This window comes from Leuresthes tenuis, unplaced genomic scaffold (genome assembly GCF_036924035.1).
Source record: "Leuresthes tenuis unplaced genomic scaffold, fLeuTen1.0.hap1 SCAF_10, whole genome shotgun sequence".
Classification (NCBI taxonomy): Eukaryota; Metazoa; Chordata; class Actinopteri; order Atheriniformes; family Atherinopsidae; genus Leuresthes; species Leuresthes tenuis.
In genome coordinates, this window is record NW_027325364.1 from 14,758,352 (window position 1) to 14,776,349 (window position 17,998).

General features: G+C 44.3%; 1 protein-coding gene across 1 annotated transcript in view; it reads right to left on the bottom strand.

The window, feature by feature from the left end:
* The window catches only part of galnt1 (UDP-N-acetyl-alpha-D-galactosamine:polypeptide N-acetylgalactosaminyltransferase 1), a 40,461-nt gene that overhangs the window by 12,699 nt on the left and 9,764 nt on the right, over nt 1–17,998 (bottom strand). Inside the window, exons 2-4 of the mRNA XM_072394344.1 lie at nt 10,699–10,811; nt 3,169–3,308; nt 2,902–3,070 (exon numbers count right to left, since the gene is read on the bottom strand). Coding sequence (XP_072250445.1) covers nt 2,902–3,070; nt 3,169–3,307 — 308 coding nt within the window. The 5' untranslated portion in view covers nt 3,308; nt 10,699–10,811. The remainder of the gene's footprint in view (nt 1–2,901; nt 3,071–3,168; nt 3,309–10,698; nt 10,812–17,998) is intronic.

Sequence of the window (17,998 nt, forward strand, 5' to 3'; positions counted from 1 at the left end):
TTCTTCTCTGCGTGTTCCTCAGCAAGGAGGGAGGCAGATGAATACATGAGATGAGTCACTGTAAAAGCAGAGAAAGCCTCAGAGTCTTTCAGCCTTCATGCAAAGCCGGCCATTACTTTTCATTTGTCTGTTAAAACAGAACACCGAGTGCGGTTTCAAGACATGGAAATCTGGCTCGTTTCGGAGGGCAAAGACGGGCACACACACGTTTCTGAGTGACACGATGCAGATTTGGAAAATTGAGCACTTGCTGGGAGTCCTGTGTATCCGAACAGGCGGGGCTGCGGAGCCACATTTGGCAGCGGCGAAACGCTGTAATGAGTTACAGTTTTTTTTTTTTTTTCGTTTTTCCCCCAGCTATTGGATTGTGGGAATATCTAAGATGGGTGTGTAAACTGGTTCCAATTAAATGGCCTCGCTTTCATAACATTACACGCACAGAAAAATGCCTTCTCAAAAACAACAGCAGTCAGCATCCATAAAAAAAAAGGAGAATATGTCAAGTTTTCTGAAAGGTGTGGTCATGGAAAACATTTTCACATATTACGTATCCACCCAGTCACACATTCAACCACCACCCCGTGCACACACACACACACACACACACACACACACACTTGACTGTAAAACGGCTCTTTCTTTCCATATGGTGACTGCACACGGGCCAGTTTCCGGCTCAAAGTTCCTGCTAACGGCGGCCCCCTTCACTGTGATGAATTCATTCCCGTTCTCACTAAACTGTCTGATCAACAAACGTGCGCACAAGACACACACACACACACACGCACACACACACACGCATACAGACGTTAACACAAATGCATGCATCCTGATACGCACGCAGGTGCACGTTCCGCTCCTCGATACTGACTCCGTCTTATCTGCTAATTGGAAAAGCAGATAGACGGAGGGGAAGGCGGAGTGAAAAACATACCTGGTAATCAACTCTCGCTCAAAGACTAAAACTCATTTCACGGATCAATGTCCTCCGTCTCTCCAGCCCGTCCTGTGTGCAACATGCTCCTGCCTGTCACTCTTGTGTCTCCCAGCGAGTCTCTTTCTCTCCATCTCGCTGAGAACCCTCATTACCGACCGTTCCTCTCCTGGATCAAAAACAGGGCAAAGGGGACCGGAGAGCCGAGCTGCTTTCCGACTGTGTCAACTAACCTGGACATGTCTTTCACGCTGCTGAGCGGGCGCACCGCTGACTGCCTGAAGGCGGAAACACGTACGGCCACTGGCTCGAACGCACGCTTAAACTTAAACAGCATTTAGCTCTTCTAATAGACTGAAAATAACCTTGTGTTAATACATTCATGTTATAAGTGTTTCAGTATCCTCCAATTCAAAGGCCACGTTGCCTTTGTTGTCCTGAGGAGGCACAGCCGCACGAAAAGAGGTGCTGTACCTTCTGAGAATCTATGAAACTTTGTGAAAAGCGTGTGAAAGTGGTGTGAGAAACAGCGAACATGCCTAACCTTTCTTATCGCGTGGTTCGACTCTTTTTTTCTCACACTTTCAGCGCGGTTTCAGTTTCAGTGACTAAGCCTTACTCGCTCGTGTTCAACGAATGAGAGCTGACACGATGGCGATAGAAGCATGAAGCACCGGCCCCGTCGACATTTAGTGACAGGTTGTCCTAAAATAACGTCAGAGGCATTAAACAAAGACCTCCGAGGGTAAAAGCTATGCAGTCCGATTAGAAACTCATCATCACCTCGACACATGCTTCGAATAACGTCAAACGGTTAAAAACAAGGCTGAGAACTTGCACAACAAAGTCATAATGGGATTACTGTCAAGATCATTTTGCCCGGCGTTCCTGAATGGATTTAATGAAGACACGCTACACACAGCACAGGGATACTTGCTGTTATGAATTAAAGACGACTGCCTTAACAGTAACAATCGTGAGATGGATTTAACGGCGTGTTAAAGCCACGTCAGCCCAAAGCCCACAGCAGTATCCAGTCTCCACGACACCCTTTCTCTCAGCTGCCGTCTGACCATTTGCTGCATCTGCAGCAAAGCTCTCAGATGGGCCCAAACAGTCCACTCCAGACTGGGTTATGAAAAGTGATTCCACTTCAGATATTGCTACACTAAAGTGCATCACTGAGAGGGAGAAGACTGGAGGAATTCTGGATAATAAAGCTTTGTGGACATCCAGAGAGTAAAAAACAGACCCTAAATCTTTGGAGACATTCTGATGGCTCGGTCTGAAGTTTAATTTGCGGTGGCATTTCAACACTGCAGCTTGACCATCATGCATCAGTACCAGTGCTCACTGAATGATTTCTTGTTAATAACACGGAGATTAATAGATCGGTTTTTCGCTCTAATTACAGAACAATAAACAAAGATGGCATTTGGGTGCAATAAGCATATTGAGCCGGGACATCCTGACGCTTTTTCAGGAAGTTTGAATTCTCATGAGACTTTTCAGGCCACCACACCCCGACTATTTCACCGTCTGAGCATCACAGTCTAATAACTTTGGTAGGAAAGAGTGGATGTGCTTTCCTCTAGCATGTTTTCCTTTTTACTTGCATCTAAGTGCTTCCTACTTCTAATGTGTCCTGTAGAGCTAATGCATTTTGAAGAAAACGTATAACAAATCAATTCATTTCTAAACTTTGATTAGTATTCTAACTTGTGAGTTAAACTTTATTACCCTGGCTTAGTGCCACGTAGCCATACACCCATCCCCCAACAGTGGTTCCAGATGTGATTGACGGTGCAGGTTTTAGACCAGACACCCGCCCGGCTTGTGGTTTTTAATAAACCCCCAAGTGGACTGTCCCAACTATGGATTCAACCTGACATTCATTTCCAGCAGAAAGTAATGAGTTCGCTCAGAGAAAGTGACAAGACAAGAGATTAATCTGGGAGGCTGCTCACCCTTCCAGACGGACATCGGGCAGCGAGCGATTGAGCGCAATCATCTCAGAGGCCATGAGGTTGAACTGGTTGATCTTAAACATCTCCTTCATCTTCTCCTGGTTCTCTTTAGGGATCACCACCGGCTTCCCACCTTCGCCCGGCCCGTCTCTCGGTCTGGACAGGGTGTCTGATATGGACACACACACACACACACACACGCACAGTATTTCAGAAATCCTGTCAGAGAAGTATCAAACGTGGCCATGTTGGGAGTTAAAAACCCACCGTCTCTCCCAGGCAGTCCTCTTTCCTTCTTGTCATCGCACTTGTTGCACTCGCTGAAGTAGAGCAGGATGAACATGTCCAGCATCACCCAGACCAGAGAGGTGGCTAAAACCACCTTACAGTAGGCGAACCTTCGCATCCTGAAAACAGAATTAAAGAAAGACGGGAGAAGAGGAAAGAAATGCTGAGTGTCTTGTTGAAGTGAGCGAGCTGTTACCAGCACGCGATCACAGTGTGTTCGAAAGCAATCACTGTCCAATTCTTCCCATATCTCCCTCCACACAACATTCATTCTCTCAACAACTCCATCTGTCCATCTATCAGTCTTTAGCCTTATGTCATTACTTATCAGAGCGTCTCAAAGTGATCACCTCCACGCTTGGAGAGCCTCAAAAAGTCAGTCGAAAGAAGAAAAGGCAAAACTACGGCGGTACTTAAGAGTTTATGACCACTTTAAGCAATGATTGTGTCACCGAGGATGCTTTATGGTATCTAAGACATTGTTTGACTGCGTTCAGATCTTAAAGAAAGTTACTTAAAGGGAATTATTGTTCCCGTCAGCGAGCAACTCAACATCCCCTTTTGTACATTCAACCAACTAAAACCTCTGCGTGCTCAGTGCAGTCCGACAGACTCGGAGGTAAGCGCGCGCACACAGAGCAGAGAGAGGAGCTGTGGTGGTAATTGCTTTTCTTTGGCGGGCAGTGAAAGACAAGACAGCCACATTAAAATTCCACTGCTCCCCTTTCCTTCTCTCCTCCAGCACCATCTCGTCTCTCTTTGGCCGACTCTCTGCCTCGATGATCCCTCAGGTTGCGGCAGCACAAGCAGAAGAAAGAAAATTAATTTGGCCAGTTACTTCTCCCATGCCTCTGGGAGGATGGAACAAAAAAAAAAAAAAAAAGAAAAGAAAAAAAGGCTTTTTTTTTCTTTTTTTTCCCCCAAACTAGCTTAGCTTAGTTAAGCTTTGCTCAGGCAGCTTGGGAGGATGAGGAACTGCAGAGCAGCATTTCTACAATCCACTTGATGGGATTCTGCTAACACAAAGTGTCCTGCACAGCAGAAAACTCAAGTGAAGATTTGTCTGCTTTGTCCAACTTTAACTCTTCTCACACTTCTGAGCCTGCGAGCTGAATAGCATCAAAGCCCCAACAACATCTTCGTCATTTGACCCGTTTTAGCAAGTTACTCTTTACTGGTTAGTCTTTACTGGTCAAAATTGACCTGATTTCTCAGGGTAAAAGACTATTTAAATTAGATTAAATATGACACATTTCTTCAACATCTTACTGCAATATCTTTTTATATATATATATATATATATATATATATATAGTTTAATGTTTTACAGTAAAGTAATACCATCTTTGGCAAGTCACATTAAAGGTTTTTGCAGCAGGAAAGTCATTCAGCTCTTGTTTGTGTGAATGTTCGCTCCTTTTCATCAGGAAAAGGCCTCTCACTTCTTGGTCCATGTTTCATTTACTACTCTTTCTATTGCAAAACCCTCCACTTGTGAGTCTAGATGTTGTCCTCTGTGGTTATCGAGGTGTGTCGTGTACCATCATCCCGCTGTAGAAGCCATTAGGTTTTCTTCTTCAGCTTTTTAAACACAGCGTGAGGTTTGCTTTATCCATTTTCTGGTATTTCATTCTTAATTCAGAGAAACAAAATCCCAAAGCATTATCAGTGCTCTTTCACGCTGAACAGCGGGAGAGTTGTGCTTTTTTTTTTATGAGAGACTAAACATAAAAAAACGTCCAGAATCTCAAATTCGTGTGGGGAAAAAAAAAAAAAGGCTCTTCTCAGATTAAAAGATGGCCTTGTTTGGCGACTTAATACGAAAAGCTCTCGTCAGCTTGTCAAGTGATTCAGAACAATTTTGCAAGGTCTAAGTCACACAGGTTGAAAAATAGAAACTGGTACAGAGCCATCAGTAATAATTAAGCAGCACACTTTGATCTCTGGTCCCTTGAGGGGGTAGAAGAAGAAAAAAATCCAATCAAATCAAACGAATCACCACGCCACATGTTTTGGTCAAACTTAATTAAAGTCAAATATGTTGTTGTCAGATCGAAAATCCCCACAACGGCACTCGGTTTCAGGTTGTGTAAGATTTATTTGGAAAAATGTTGGCCCTTCCTGATCGCTCGACAACGGCTTCTCATAGTATTCTTTTCCTAGGCTCCATCTTAAAAGAGCCTCAGGCAAGCTGAAATGTGACATTATACGGTATGTACCGAAAAGAGAAAACAGCAGGTCAAACTGAACAGAAAGGGGAATGTTTCTGGCATGTCAGTGGCATCCTGTAAGCGTGTGCGTGTTCTCATTTCCACTGCAGAGCAGAGCAGCGCAGCGCCATGCGTTCACACCGTTACGTTACGTTACAGACACAGGAAGCGCTGTTTCTCCTCGTGCAGCACAAAGTGGGGTGACAGCTGAGTGCTATGACAAATCGCCAATTCTCCAGGACGTACATTGCTGCAGCTCCCACCCTTTGTGGGTTTTTTTTCTTTCTCTTCCGTCTTTCTGTAGGCTCGAGTGAAGCGCCTGGGCTTCCAACCCCACCCCCGACGCACAGAACTACTGACGGCTTCGATGTTCCTTTACAAACAGCTGCGACTGCTGTGAGCACAACCGTAATATTCCGATAAAAGTAACGGTTTCAGGACATTTCAGTGCTCTTCACAGACATCCTGAGAAAAAAATCAGATTGCTTAGCTGTTTTGATCCTATCAAAATACTTGACATTCCAGGAGCAGTGGGGAACTTGAAATTCACTCCTCGCTCTTTCCTACCCGTTTTTTTTCCGACCGCTGCTGAATTCTACAAGCCTCAATTGACCTCTTTGCGATAAGGCCCCCCCTTCACCAAGCTGACAGTGCAGCAGAAACAAGGATATACATCTCTCTTTTCCGCTTCACAGGCAGAGCTGGGCACATATGCTGAACACGTAACATTGGTCTTAGACAGATGCCAAAATGGAAGCATTCCATCTCAGAGACCACATATATTTCTGTACAACATATAGAAATCCTGTCTGACGGATGTCAAGTAGTCCAAGAAGCAGCAGAGATAATCTATACGCATATATACACACACACACACATGTATATATATATATAAAAGCATGTACACATCCCACTGCGGTCTCTGAGCGATGCCTCTCAACTCATTGTGTTTCTAATCGGGCATGGCAGAGGACACCTCCGGTCTCTTCTGTGCTCACGCCAGCCTCAGGCCCTGCATCTGTGTGTGTGTGTGTGTGTGTGTGTGTGTTTTCCCTGTGTGTGCCACTAAAGTTTACATATCTTTGAAGTCTCTTTTTTTAACAGCCTGGCCCCGGTGACATTAAACAGACTCACAGAACCCCTTCTCTCCATTGCCACACTCGACCGTTTCTATTAAATCTCCATTCTAGGAATCCTGCATGTTCGTTCCCAGCCACCCTGCCCCCACTTAGTAGGGAGAACCGTCTCTTGGTGATGTTGTCTTTCAGGAGTGGTTGCCATCACGACTTCCCTACGAGAACACAATTTCCCTCTTCACATCCTTCTCTGTGTCCCTCTTCGTCTTTGCCTCCCTCCCCTCTAAAGGCCTAATCCCCCTTTAGAGATTGCACAACCACGGTTTCTCGCAACCACTTGGAAAAACTCGGCAAGAGGATCCAGAGTTTCCCTCGCTTCACAGTTTACGACCGAGACTGAGTTGAAGAGCCTCTCTTCTGGGGATTATATGTTTATATCTATCAAAGCAAATTAAGAGGAAGGGAGGGGAATAGCATTTGTATGAGTGCACATAAAAGAGGCGGATTTGTGAATTTGTGTTTCTAATTCATTCAATAAACAGCTGGCATAGCATTTAAATCAAATACCTTATATCTTAGTTGCATTATCCACCATAATGAATTAACGAGATATGCGCGCTGTTTGAAGCATATTTAACAAACCAAAGACATGCAGAGGTGCTATTTAAATCTACAAGATGTCCTTGGGTCGTATGAACTTGCTAAGCTCAACAGTTTCCAAGACAACACTGATGGGAGCGCTGATTTTCTGAGCAGTCGGAGTGCCTCTGAATTGGAGCAGAACGTGACACGGGCCAATAGAAAGGGAGCGAAACAGAACAAGGTAGCCCGAAGCCCCCGTCTCTGTGACTCTCTACGGACTAGCTGAGAAACACAGCCAATTCTGGGCAAAGCGGCCGAGGTCGCTTCATATCAGATCATAACCTTGACTGCAGAACGCGGAATCCTTCCATAAAGGGACTAAAACTAAACAAAGCCTGTGCCTTGATGAGGGAGAGCAAGGCTGGTGGGACAAGGTTGAGATGATGAGCACAGGACTGACTCTGGAAATAAGTCTAATAGATCTACTGTATGACTCAGTTCCTATCTATATATTTACAGACAATCACTTGTATGCATTTCACTTTGCCACTTGACCTGGAAATACCAACCACCTCTGCTAGCTTATACAAGCTAATTTATTCAAATAAAACACGGAGCTACTGAAGGAGAGCAGGTGCTGCATTTCACCTGGCAACACCCTAAGAAAGCATTTAAGAAATTTGACAATTTTCCAGCCTGCCATCTATGATGTATCCAAGATGGAGATTACCGTAGAGATGTGACAAAAAAAACAATTGAGGATTTAAATCAACTGGTGACATCATTCTCAGCCTATGATAGTAACACTCGATGTTCACGACTTACAGAATATTTCATCCGTCCAAATGTTTTTCAGTGACCGCTGAGTCATGAGCTGCACCACAGGATAACAGCACGGCAGCTTAGTAACATTCCACGTGTCTTCTTAAAATAACTTCACCAGAAAACCAAAGCAGAAAAGGAATGGAAATAGAAAAAAAAAAAAAAAGGGGACAGAAATAAAAATGCAGAGCAGGCCAACTCTGATGACTCGAAAATGTGGGAAAGAACGTAGCAAAGAACCAGTAAAATGCATTTAAAAAAAAAAAAATCATCCAGATATTCACTACAATAGTTTTTAGAGCCAATTTGGCTTTGGAGTCCAAGACGCAGCTCAGCGGTTATGCATCACGGACTGAGAGCAGGCAAGATGGAAAGAGTTTGACAAAAGGAAAAATGGATCACACAGGAGGTTGGACGCTGAGGAGATTGAGTTACTGTTTGTTTAGTTGTGTTTGCACACATTTTTTTATATATATGAGGGAAAAAGGGGAGTTAAGTGCCTTCGAAGTGATACTTTAACATGCAGACTCTGTAAGTTGGGAACCAGCAACCCTCTGATTGGTCTCATCTAAATACATGTACAAGCGCTAAAGAAAAATGAAGAAAATACACCATCAAACCTTTTATTTTGAACCAGGAAGCTGCTCTCAGAAACTTTTAACAAATGAAAATAAAAATAAAAATAAAAAAGAACAAACAAAACGACATATTCTCCAAAACTAAAACAAAAAAACACTAAAAACAAGAAAGCGCAAAGATTGCTGGGAAAGACGTAAAGTGAAGCTTTTTAGCTAGATCCAGTTTGTAACAGCAGAGCAGTTAAAAACAGAGCGAACCGAACACCCGACTGTCTGCAAACCACGGAAGCTGCGACTATGATATCGCTCACTGTGGTGGCCGCGTGAAGCTTGAGGCACATTTGTGATACTCCCTTTCATTGTGATGGATCTGAAGCACATTTTGCACATAACCGCGTTTTGTTCGACGCCCTCCGTGCACAAACCTGAACGGCCGTGAAGGCAAACGCTGCTTTGGATTTATTTCTAAGTATTTTTAAACACCACCAGCCGAAACAATCAATGCAGCACTATCCTTCTGCTGCATTGGTCAATACCGGTTTGGAGAGCTTGGTGCAAAAAGGGGTAAAGAGTAAACCAGACAGAACTGCCAACGGCAGCGCAAAAGTCCCAGCTGAAATTGATTATCAATGCAAAACTTGGCTCAGCAGCAAAGTGGAATTACACACTTCAATCTACATTCACTGGGGCATTTTTGGCCAAAATCAATACGCATTACCAACACGGCTGGTGTTACGGTGATGGTGGAAGGGAACGCAGCTGCCGGCCCACACCAGAAAACCAGACATACAGTACATGCATTAAAGTTCAGAAATAGCAAGAGAAACGAGGCCACGTGAACCGAAGTTTGACACCAACAATCGTGTACGATTTGTAAACCGACCCAATAGTTTCCGATGCGTATCGGTTCAAGAAGACTTAAAGAACCGGTTTGCAGGTACAGGTTTACCACATGGCTCAAGGTGAGTCACAACAGTGAGTATTTCAGGGTCCCACGGTATGAACCAGTATGAACAATGCTGATTTCTATCAGTACTGAGCAAGTTTCCTTCTTCGTTTAATAGGATCAAAGTTCATATCTTATCTCACCTGTAGTGCCACACTATTCCTTTATCCATTCTTTTTAAAACACATTTACAAATGGCACAAACACACAGAATGGACAACCACATTCACATAATGCATGTAAATTAGGAAATTAGCAGAAATACAATACACAATTAGGTTGACATCTATTCATTGTGAGGCAGGGAATGCTGAAAGTCACTGGCACCGGAGTTAAGAGGGAGGCGAGTCCCTGCATGCATAGAGGTAGTTCAAATATCTAAAATACATTAACAAATCAGATGTAAGAGAGCTTCATAAACTAGCTGAATGTTGACAACAGAAGGATAGCGGGATCACACCTTGAATTCTCAGCTGAGCGTAAACTTACACAAAACTCACACATAAACCTTGAGATAAACAAACCCACAGTGTGTAAAGACCTGAAACATTCACGCTACAGAGAGCTGCAGACAAATAGCACGAGAAAGGCCGTAGCCAATCAGCAGCTACAGTTAATATTAACCCAGTTAATATTCAACAGTGGAGCTCATATCGCTTGTTGGTTAATTGACTTTCACTACCAAATAAAACTGCTGAAACTCTGGAACTTGAACACTGCACGCAGTTGAGTGGGGCTAATAAAGGGAGCACACCTATAAACAAAAACGCTCCCTGTTCACGAGCGCATCCAGCTGTCTGCTCTGCTGCCGTGCAGCCTTTGCTACGTGTGCTGCTAATAATGCCGAGCATGCAGTAAACAGTGGAGTTGGAGCCACTCTGTCAAGACTAAACATCTTCACATGAGCTTATTTGAGACTATAAGAATGACACCGATATCTAAAAAGGCCAAAACTGGCTGTTAGTGGCTTCTTGAGTTGGAAACTTGGTTGTAAACTGGGTACCAGCACTCTTTTCTTTGTCTGTTAAACACAGTGCGGACAGTTTTCCATCCTGAGGTTTTTAATTACATTACTTACTGCTACAGCTATCTGAGCCGTTGTGTTTGCAAAGTCTCCAACACATGATTACTTAAAACATTCGTAATCCCATGTATAATGCAGGCCCATCTTTAGCTATTCTTCTCTCACTGCGTGTAAACACAAGTCTGCTAGTGAAAGACACCCCTGAGGAAAGACGGCAGTTCAAACATAGCCTCAGTGTCTAAACAGGGTCACGTAATTGGAAAGCGCGTACCTTTCCAAGTGACTTGATGGGTCTCTGGTCAGATGTGCAGGGTGCTCCACCAGCAGAGGGGGCGGAGCCTCGGGGATCCCACTTCTTCTTTTGCTTGTCACTCAAACATGCTCCTTGAAGAGGCAAGAGAGACAGACGGAGAGCAAACGGATGTTAAAAAGGAAGGAATTGTAGCTCTTGTGCAATCTTGAAATTGAGAGACAGGAAATACATCTCCTTTAAATTTCTTTGCTGGTTATGGTGAAAGTTGGGTTCGTTGAGAGACCAGAAGGGTTCATATCACAGCTCCAGGTTAACAAAAAAAAAAAAAAGAAAGAAAAACAAATCACTGCAAGACCGCAAACACACTTCCTGGTTGTGCACTTGCAATAACAGCCCGTCATATCACCCGTCTCAGCGCCATCCAGCGTGTTCTCGTTCGCATTGGGCACTCGTTTCATTATCATATGGTTAGACATGTCTGAACGATGGACTTTGGAAAGCGATCAGTCATTTAGTCATTTCTGAGTTTATAATGAAGCTCTCTGTCCTTTGTTATTATGCTATAAATCCATCATCCTCACTCTTTTCACACCCATCCAAAGGTCAAACCAGACCAAAGACATTCTGCCAGCTTTGAAGCAGGAGAGAAAGAATGCAAAGCAGATGACAGACGGAGGCAGAGGCAGGCAGAAATGGGGATGGACAACTGACGAATTCCCTCAACTGCTCACTTCACCGGATTAATCTGCTATTTTTAAAAAATCCACCGAGATGAGATGAAAGTGAAAATGACTCAGTGTAGGCTTATGTGTATGTGGGTCCTTCAATCTGGCCCTTGGCCTACTTAAAAGCCAAGTCATCATCCCGGACGACTGGGACTTTATATTGCTGGTCTGCATATAGTATACGAGTATATTAAGTCTGTATTACAAGGGCCACACCATAAATCTCTTCCTTCCAGCCCACACACTCCTGCATTAGTGACTGTGAGGAGGGCGTACTGCAGTGCAGGTATGCATCAGTTTATGAAGGATCCTGGCCTCCAAAGGTGTCCGTTTCCTCCTGTGTGAGTCATCCTTTTTCATCCTTCTCCTTGCTTTCCTCTTTGATCCTCTCTGTGTTATAAACATGTGTTATTTGCGCCCCTCCTTTCTCAACAGAAACCTTCAAAGTTTGAGTGAAATGTGATCCATCTGCAAATTGAAAGCAGGACAAGCAAGAGCTTCTATAAATACTCATCAGATTCGTGTGACAGTCACAATATAAGCCTACAGAGACACATACACACAAACACTGCAGTGCAAACAGAAAAATCACGTCGCGTCTGTCTGCAGTGTAAACCTCTTCCTCCTTCTACTTACATCCTACATTCTGCTGTAGGAGTGCGCTGTGTTAACACGACCACAAACTGCACATAAAGCAGAGAAGAGGCAGAGACAAGGTGGTTTGAAGATACTGTTCTTAACCACTGCCATGCAAACAACCCAACTTTTCACGTGAAATTTGACATTTAAAAGAGACAGGACCTGCCTGTGCTCAGCTGGGCTCCAGTCCAGCAGTGCAGCAAAGTTAGGAGGTCTTCCAACTTGAGCAGCTACCTCATTTTCAACTGAACCTGGGCTAAACTGTTCTTTTTCAAAAAAATTTAAAAAATCTAATCCCTGATGGAGTACCTTTAAAAGCTCAAAAGCTGATGTGACAGTTGATGGTGTGAACCACAAAGGAGAACTGACTTTACGAATGTGACGGCTTTCAGCACATGCCTATAGGATGCTGCAGTGGTTTGGCTTAAAAATGGATTTTCTTTAAACATCAGACAGACACAGCGATCCACAGCCATGATACATTATCGGCACCCGTGCAAACACTTTAGATGCTTCTGCAGCGTGTGTCTGTGTAGGTGTGCAGAAAGGCCCCCGGTTTGCAGTGGGGTTTCTGCCTCTGCTTCAAAGAATGGCAACTGAAAACAGGGGGGGGGGGGGAACGGGTGCAACTCTGCTTCTCTGACAAACAAGCGTTAAACATCAGTTTCACTGAAACCACTGCCGCACAAAAAGAGATAATGGGGCAACACGTGCAAACGCTGACCTGATTCTTTGCTCGGGCAGTCAGAGCTTTTCAAAATAAAGGAAATGGTTGGTTTCTGCATTGGCATTTTGAGCAAACCCGATTAAATTACAGCCTGTTACTTCTTGAATTTGTGCTGCACGAGGTCGACGAGTTTTCAAGCAAATCGGGATGCCGTGTCAACACATTTCAACCAAAGTTGCGACCAACGTCACATGTAATTCTCTGAAGCTACAGCTTATGCTACAGCGCCGGGTGCTCGCCGTAGGCTCTGCACTGATCTGACACTGAAGCATAAACTCGACCTCACAGACGGACACCTGGTTGTTTAATGAGCTGTCCAAACAGGAAGATTTGTCAGCAGAACAGGAGATAATGCAGGCAAACACTCCACTGGCATAACCATCCAAAGATGAAACCATGCCAAAACACACGCTACACATCCAAATGAGGTTCATACCACAGGGGCCAATCAACATGCAGCTCCAACTGAATAAAAACAATTAGAAAAGAATTCATGCAGCTGAATGTTCTCGTGAAACCATGAGTATCTCGTAGTTTGGTTTCTGCTAAGAGGAAAAACAAAATGGATGACCCCCACTGGCCCAAGTAATGAAAAATTGGAGATTTTGAGAAGACTTAGCAGAAAAAAGCAGATCATGGACAGGCCAGATGTGGCTGATCCAGGTTTGTGAGCTTACTGTAATGCTTTAAATCCTCAGATCAGGATATGATAAAGAGAAATAAATAAATAAAAAAGGTTAAATTTACGTTAGCCAGTTTGTTGATGGGGGGGTTGGTGGCACGGCCTTTTGCAATGTACATTTTGCCTATACCTATATTTTCACTAACTAACACTGCCCTTTATTAATCCATAAAGTCTAACAGTCTCTTCCCCCGTGCAGGCCTCTTTCCATTCAGCCTCGGTCGACGTAGTTCCTGTCGTAAATCCAAAACCCCAGTGGCTGTGGCAGACTAACAAATGCTGAGAAAGGAGGGGCTTGTTGGCAGGCAAATGAAGAAATCTCTGTTAGCGAGCACAAGTTATTCATCTGCCTGCAGAAAATCTTGTGGAAAGGCTTGTGCATGTCTTAACGCATTTTTCACCTCGCTCGCCAAAGCTGCTACGCAAAAGTGGAGGGGCACCGACTGAGGCCTCGGAGGAGGACTGGAGCAGAAGAGAGCTGAAATAACCTTTGTTTGGGACAATCTGACAGGTGGTGTGGGGATAGTGGCGAATCTAACAAACAGTTAAATCAGCGGAGCTCAGTGTGAACACCCAGCCAGCCGTGTCCAAGCGCTGAACCCAACTGTCCCGCTCTCTTTTCAGAGACTGGCGGAAAGAGGCACAGGGAAGAGGACAGACACTGTAAGACAGGGAGAAAGGTCTCTTTCCTTTGTGTGACAGCTTTCTATGAGCATGAAGTGTGTGTGTGTGTTTGGTTTCCAGCCAGGGTTTCTGTTTGTGTTATGTGACTCCGTTTGTAGCGTATGTTGCAACAGAGGGAGTCCAAAGATGACATCTTTGGTCTTAGCGTCAACAAACAGTGTTTTGCCAATCCTAGGCCAACTGCGCAGCTCCCCTCCTCCTCCTCCTCCTCCCCGCCGCCTCTTCCACCTCCTGCTCTGTCGAACACCTTGTGCGTCCAATGGTGTGGGAAAGGAAGGCCCCCGCGGGGCCCCGTGGCCCTCTTTGCATGCGCAAACGCCAAATTCAAGCTAAGCGGGGACGAGAGGAAAAGCAACAAAAGATGACAACAAGCCTTATCACAGGCAACTGCAGCCACAACTCAGCATTTCTGACAACTTTCCAAGGGAAGCCCAAAGAGGAAAAACAGGAATGCCAGGAATAGAGCATGTTGAAAATAGGTATGAAGCAGCTGGTTCTGACTCCCTGGACACATCACAATGTCACACTTATCTTACGTGAAACAGCTCAGACAGCAGCCCGTTGTGCTTTCCTTAAGGACATGTGCTGAGAGCTGGGTGCCTGTCCCGTTCTTCATATCTTGTGTGTACAAGCGGAGGTAGGCAGAGGAAGAACAAGGGAACAAAGCACCGACAGAAAAGGACATATAAAAGAAGAAGGTAGCAGACGGTAAGACAGAGATCTGCGTCCTGTTTATAGAGAACACAGGAAACAGCAGCAGGCCACCAGACCACTGCAACCAACAATACCCATAAAGACACACACAGACAGACAGACAGACAGACACACTCGCTGCCTTCCCTCTTCTGCGTCCTGAGTGATTACGTGGGGTAACATTTCGCCGAAAGCTCTCCCGTCTCCCTCCGTGTTGTGTTCTTGGTCACTTTCCTGGCCGGCAGCCGTGTTACAGGGATCAGACTTCAGTGCATGCATGACTCCAGCTGTGCGCTCACACACAGCAGGCAACATTCCCAAATCCAGGGCATACTTACAAGTAATTCTATGCAGCAGACAATCTCTCCTGCGTGTAGTGTAGTGGCAACAAAAAAAAAAAAAGTGTGTGGATTTACTACATTTTCTGTAGAACAAGCTTTCGCACCACACACCGCAGTAACTTAGCTTTTCTGCATAGTTCTCAGCAAACAACACAGCAAAGCCTGTAAGAGATGAAGGCTAAACAACAGCCGCAGAATAAAAAAAAAGGCTTTTTCGACCACATGGAAGTGAAATCAGAACAATTACATAATGGATGCCACTTCACTAATTTAACAAATTGACACACACACAAAGCTCTGTGCCGACAGATTCAAGTCCACAGAGAATCATTTTAATTACAAAGAAGGTGGAGTGGTTGATGCTGAAGCCTGAGCTTAGGTATAAAACAATTCCTCTGGATTAGCTTTGTTTTGCAAACTAAATTGCCAGCATTCTTCGAGTTGTGTGAAACACTTGTGAGTTTTTGACCCCAGCTAATTACTATAATTACTGATAAGTGGTGACTCAGTGGTGAGAGTGGGTCGTCCAATAAGCTGAAGGTTGGCGGTTCGATTCCCACTCTCACCGCTCAAAGATTGGTGAACTGACAGCTGGATAGATGGCAGTTGAGCAAGGCACCGTACCCCCATGCTGCCCACCGCTCCAGTGTATGGCATCTGTCTCTATGAGTGTGTGACCCTGTGCATGTGCGTGTCAACAGGTGCCAACCTGGATGGGTTAAAAGCGGAGGACAAATTTCGTGTGTATGCATGACAATAAATCTGACCTTAATCTTAATACACAACCTTAACATATACTCTGTATTTGCCTGCTGGGTTTCACAGTTTGAGAGGATTCACTGAAGTCGTACAATGGAAAGTTTTCACCATCCACCACAAAAGAATCCCAGAATATCCACCGTTTTGCCAACAAGACACTCTAACATCTGTGTTGTCTTCGATTACATCATCAGCCTCCAAAACACAAATGTATTGCTCTTTTACTAGAGAAAAATCAGAGAGAACATCGTTTTAAGAGCCACTTCTCAACAAAGATATTGTCCTTTAGCTGTTATCCATCATTGGCAGTTAGTGGGATCAAACACCCGGCCTGTCTGTTTGCAAGCTCTAGCTCTCATTAATCCTGAGCAGATTTACCACTACTCGCCCGGCACAACTGGTCTGATCAATGAGACCGCGTTTCAAAAAAAGCGACACTCGATAGCCATTTAGCTGCAGCGACATACACATAACGCTCCGAAGATGAACGCGTGAACACCAGTTACACACATTTTTTTTTTTTTTTTTTTTTTACTAAGCTAGAGCCATCAATATTTCATTTAAGCAGCTCAGTCATGAGATCAATAGCCCAGGTCCTTACACACCCTTTGTCACACTACATAAACCTCAATGAGCTCTCACTGCGCGATCTGAACGTTCAGCAATAACTCGGCCTTAGTGACTGCAGGTAAAATCCACCATGAGCTCCAGGCATGACTAATCCAGACATCCTCTTTCAAATCTGGTTTTATTAAGACTCACACAGGGTTTTTGTTTCTTTTTCTATCCCATTGTGTCTTTATATCTTCAGGATGCCAAAAGAATGCGAAAGATGAGAAACATCTGAACTCAAGCGCAGGTTAGTCCCTGACTCAGTTTGCATAGTTTCCATGTTTTAGCCATTTTGTCCCTCTCATGAACCATAGAGGCAGTGTCCCTGGCCTGTGGAGCTGTTGCCACAATGAGCCATAACCCCCCTCTGGCAGATTACATTGCACCACATACAACACACTCTCTTTCTCAAGATACATTAGCATAGACCATATGACATTAGTGGCCTGCAGAAATAAAATTTCTGATGGGTTAGCATACACACCCACACTTATTCAGACAAACAATGGAGGAGTTGTTCTGCAGTCCATCAGCCTGGACTAACCGGTGATATGGCCGTCAGTGTGAACGGGCTCGAACAACTCTACTCAAAGAGTCCTAAGACACACAAACACTCAGACACTCCGAGTAGCAGCCTGGGAGCAGATAAGAGTTAGAGATGGATGGCTGTGCATATGCATGCTGGAACTCTGTCTGGGTAAGCTCCAGGCAGGCTGTCGAGCTGTCCGCCTGGAGCAGACCGTCTTTGACAAAGCACAGAGACGGGCAGCTGGATTTCTTCTTTCTTTCCTCACCCTCATATGATTGCCCATCTTTCACAGACACTCAAAAGTTACAAACGCTTCTCTATTTGCGGTACAAATTGGCCATATCCCAAGATTTCACGTCATAACTCCTTTGACTAAAAGAACAAGTCAACACGCTGGCATAAACTCTCAAATGAACTCACTCGTTGCTCCTCCATTTCACGATCATTTTGAGAGGGTGAAATTCAAACTTATTGCAGCAACAAACACAATCGTTATGGGTTTGCCATCAACTATCAGCTCATCTGTAATTGGAATGAATTGGATGTTAAAAGCCAAATACTTTCAAATCAGTTTCTCAGATTTTCAGAAGGTGAAAGCCCCCAGAACGTTAGTAATTCGTTAGTAATGGTTTGCCACTACTCTCACCCTTTGGCCGTGACTACAAATACTGCTAAACTGGACTTGATCTAGCGGCCTCTGAACAGTAAGGCTGGAGCAAATACCACAGACAAATATAACCCTCTGAGATCAATAAGGTTGAACTTAAACGGAGCGTCACACAAAATACTTCCAAGTATACATGAATTTAACTGCTAGGTGCTACAGGAATTTAACATTTGATATTTACAAAATTGGCCTCTATATAGTAAACGGATGATGAGATGAGATCATAACCGGAGCCTTTTAGAGAAATAGAAACAAAGTGG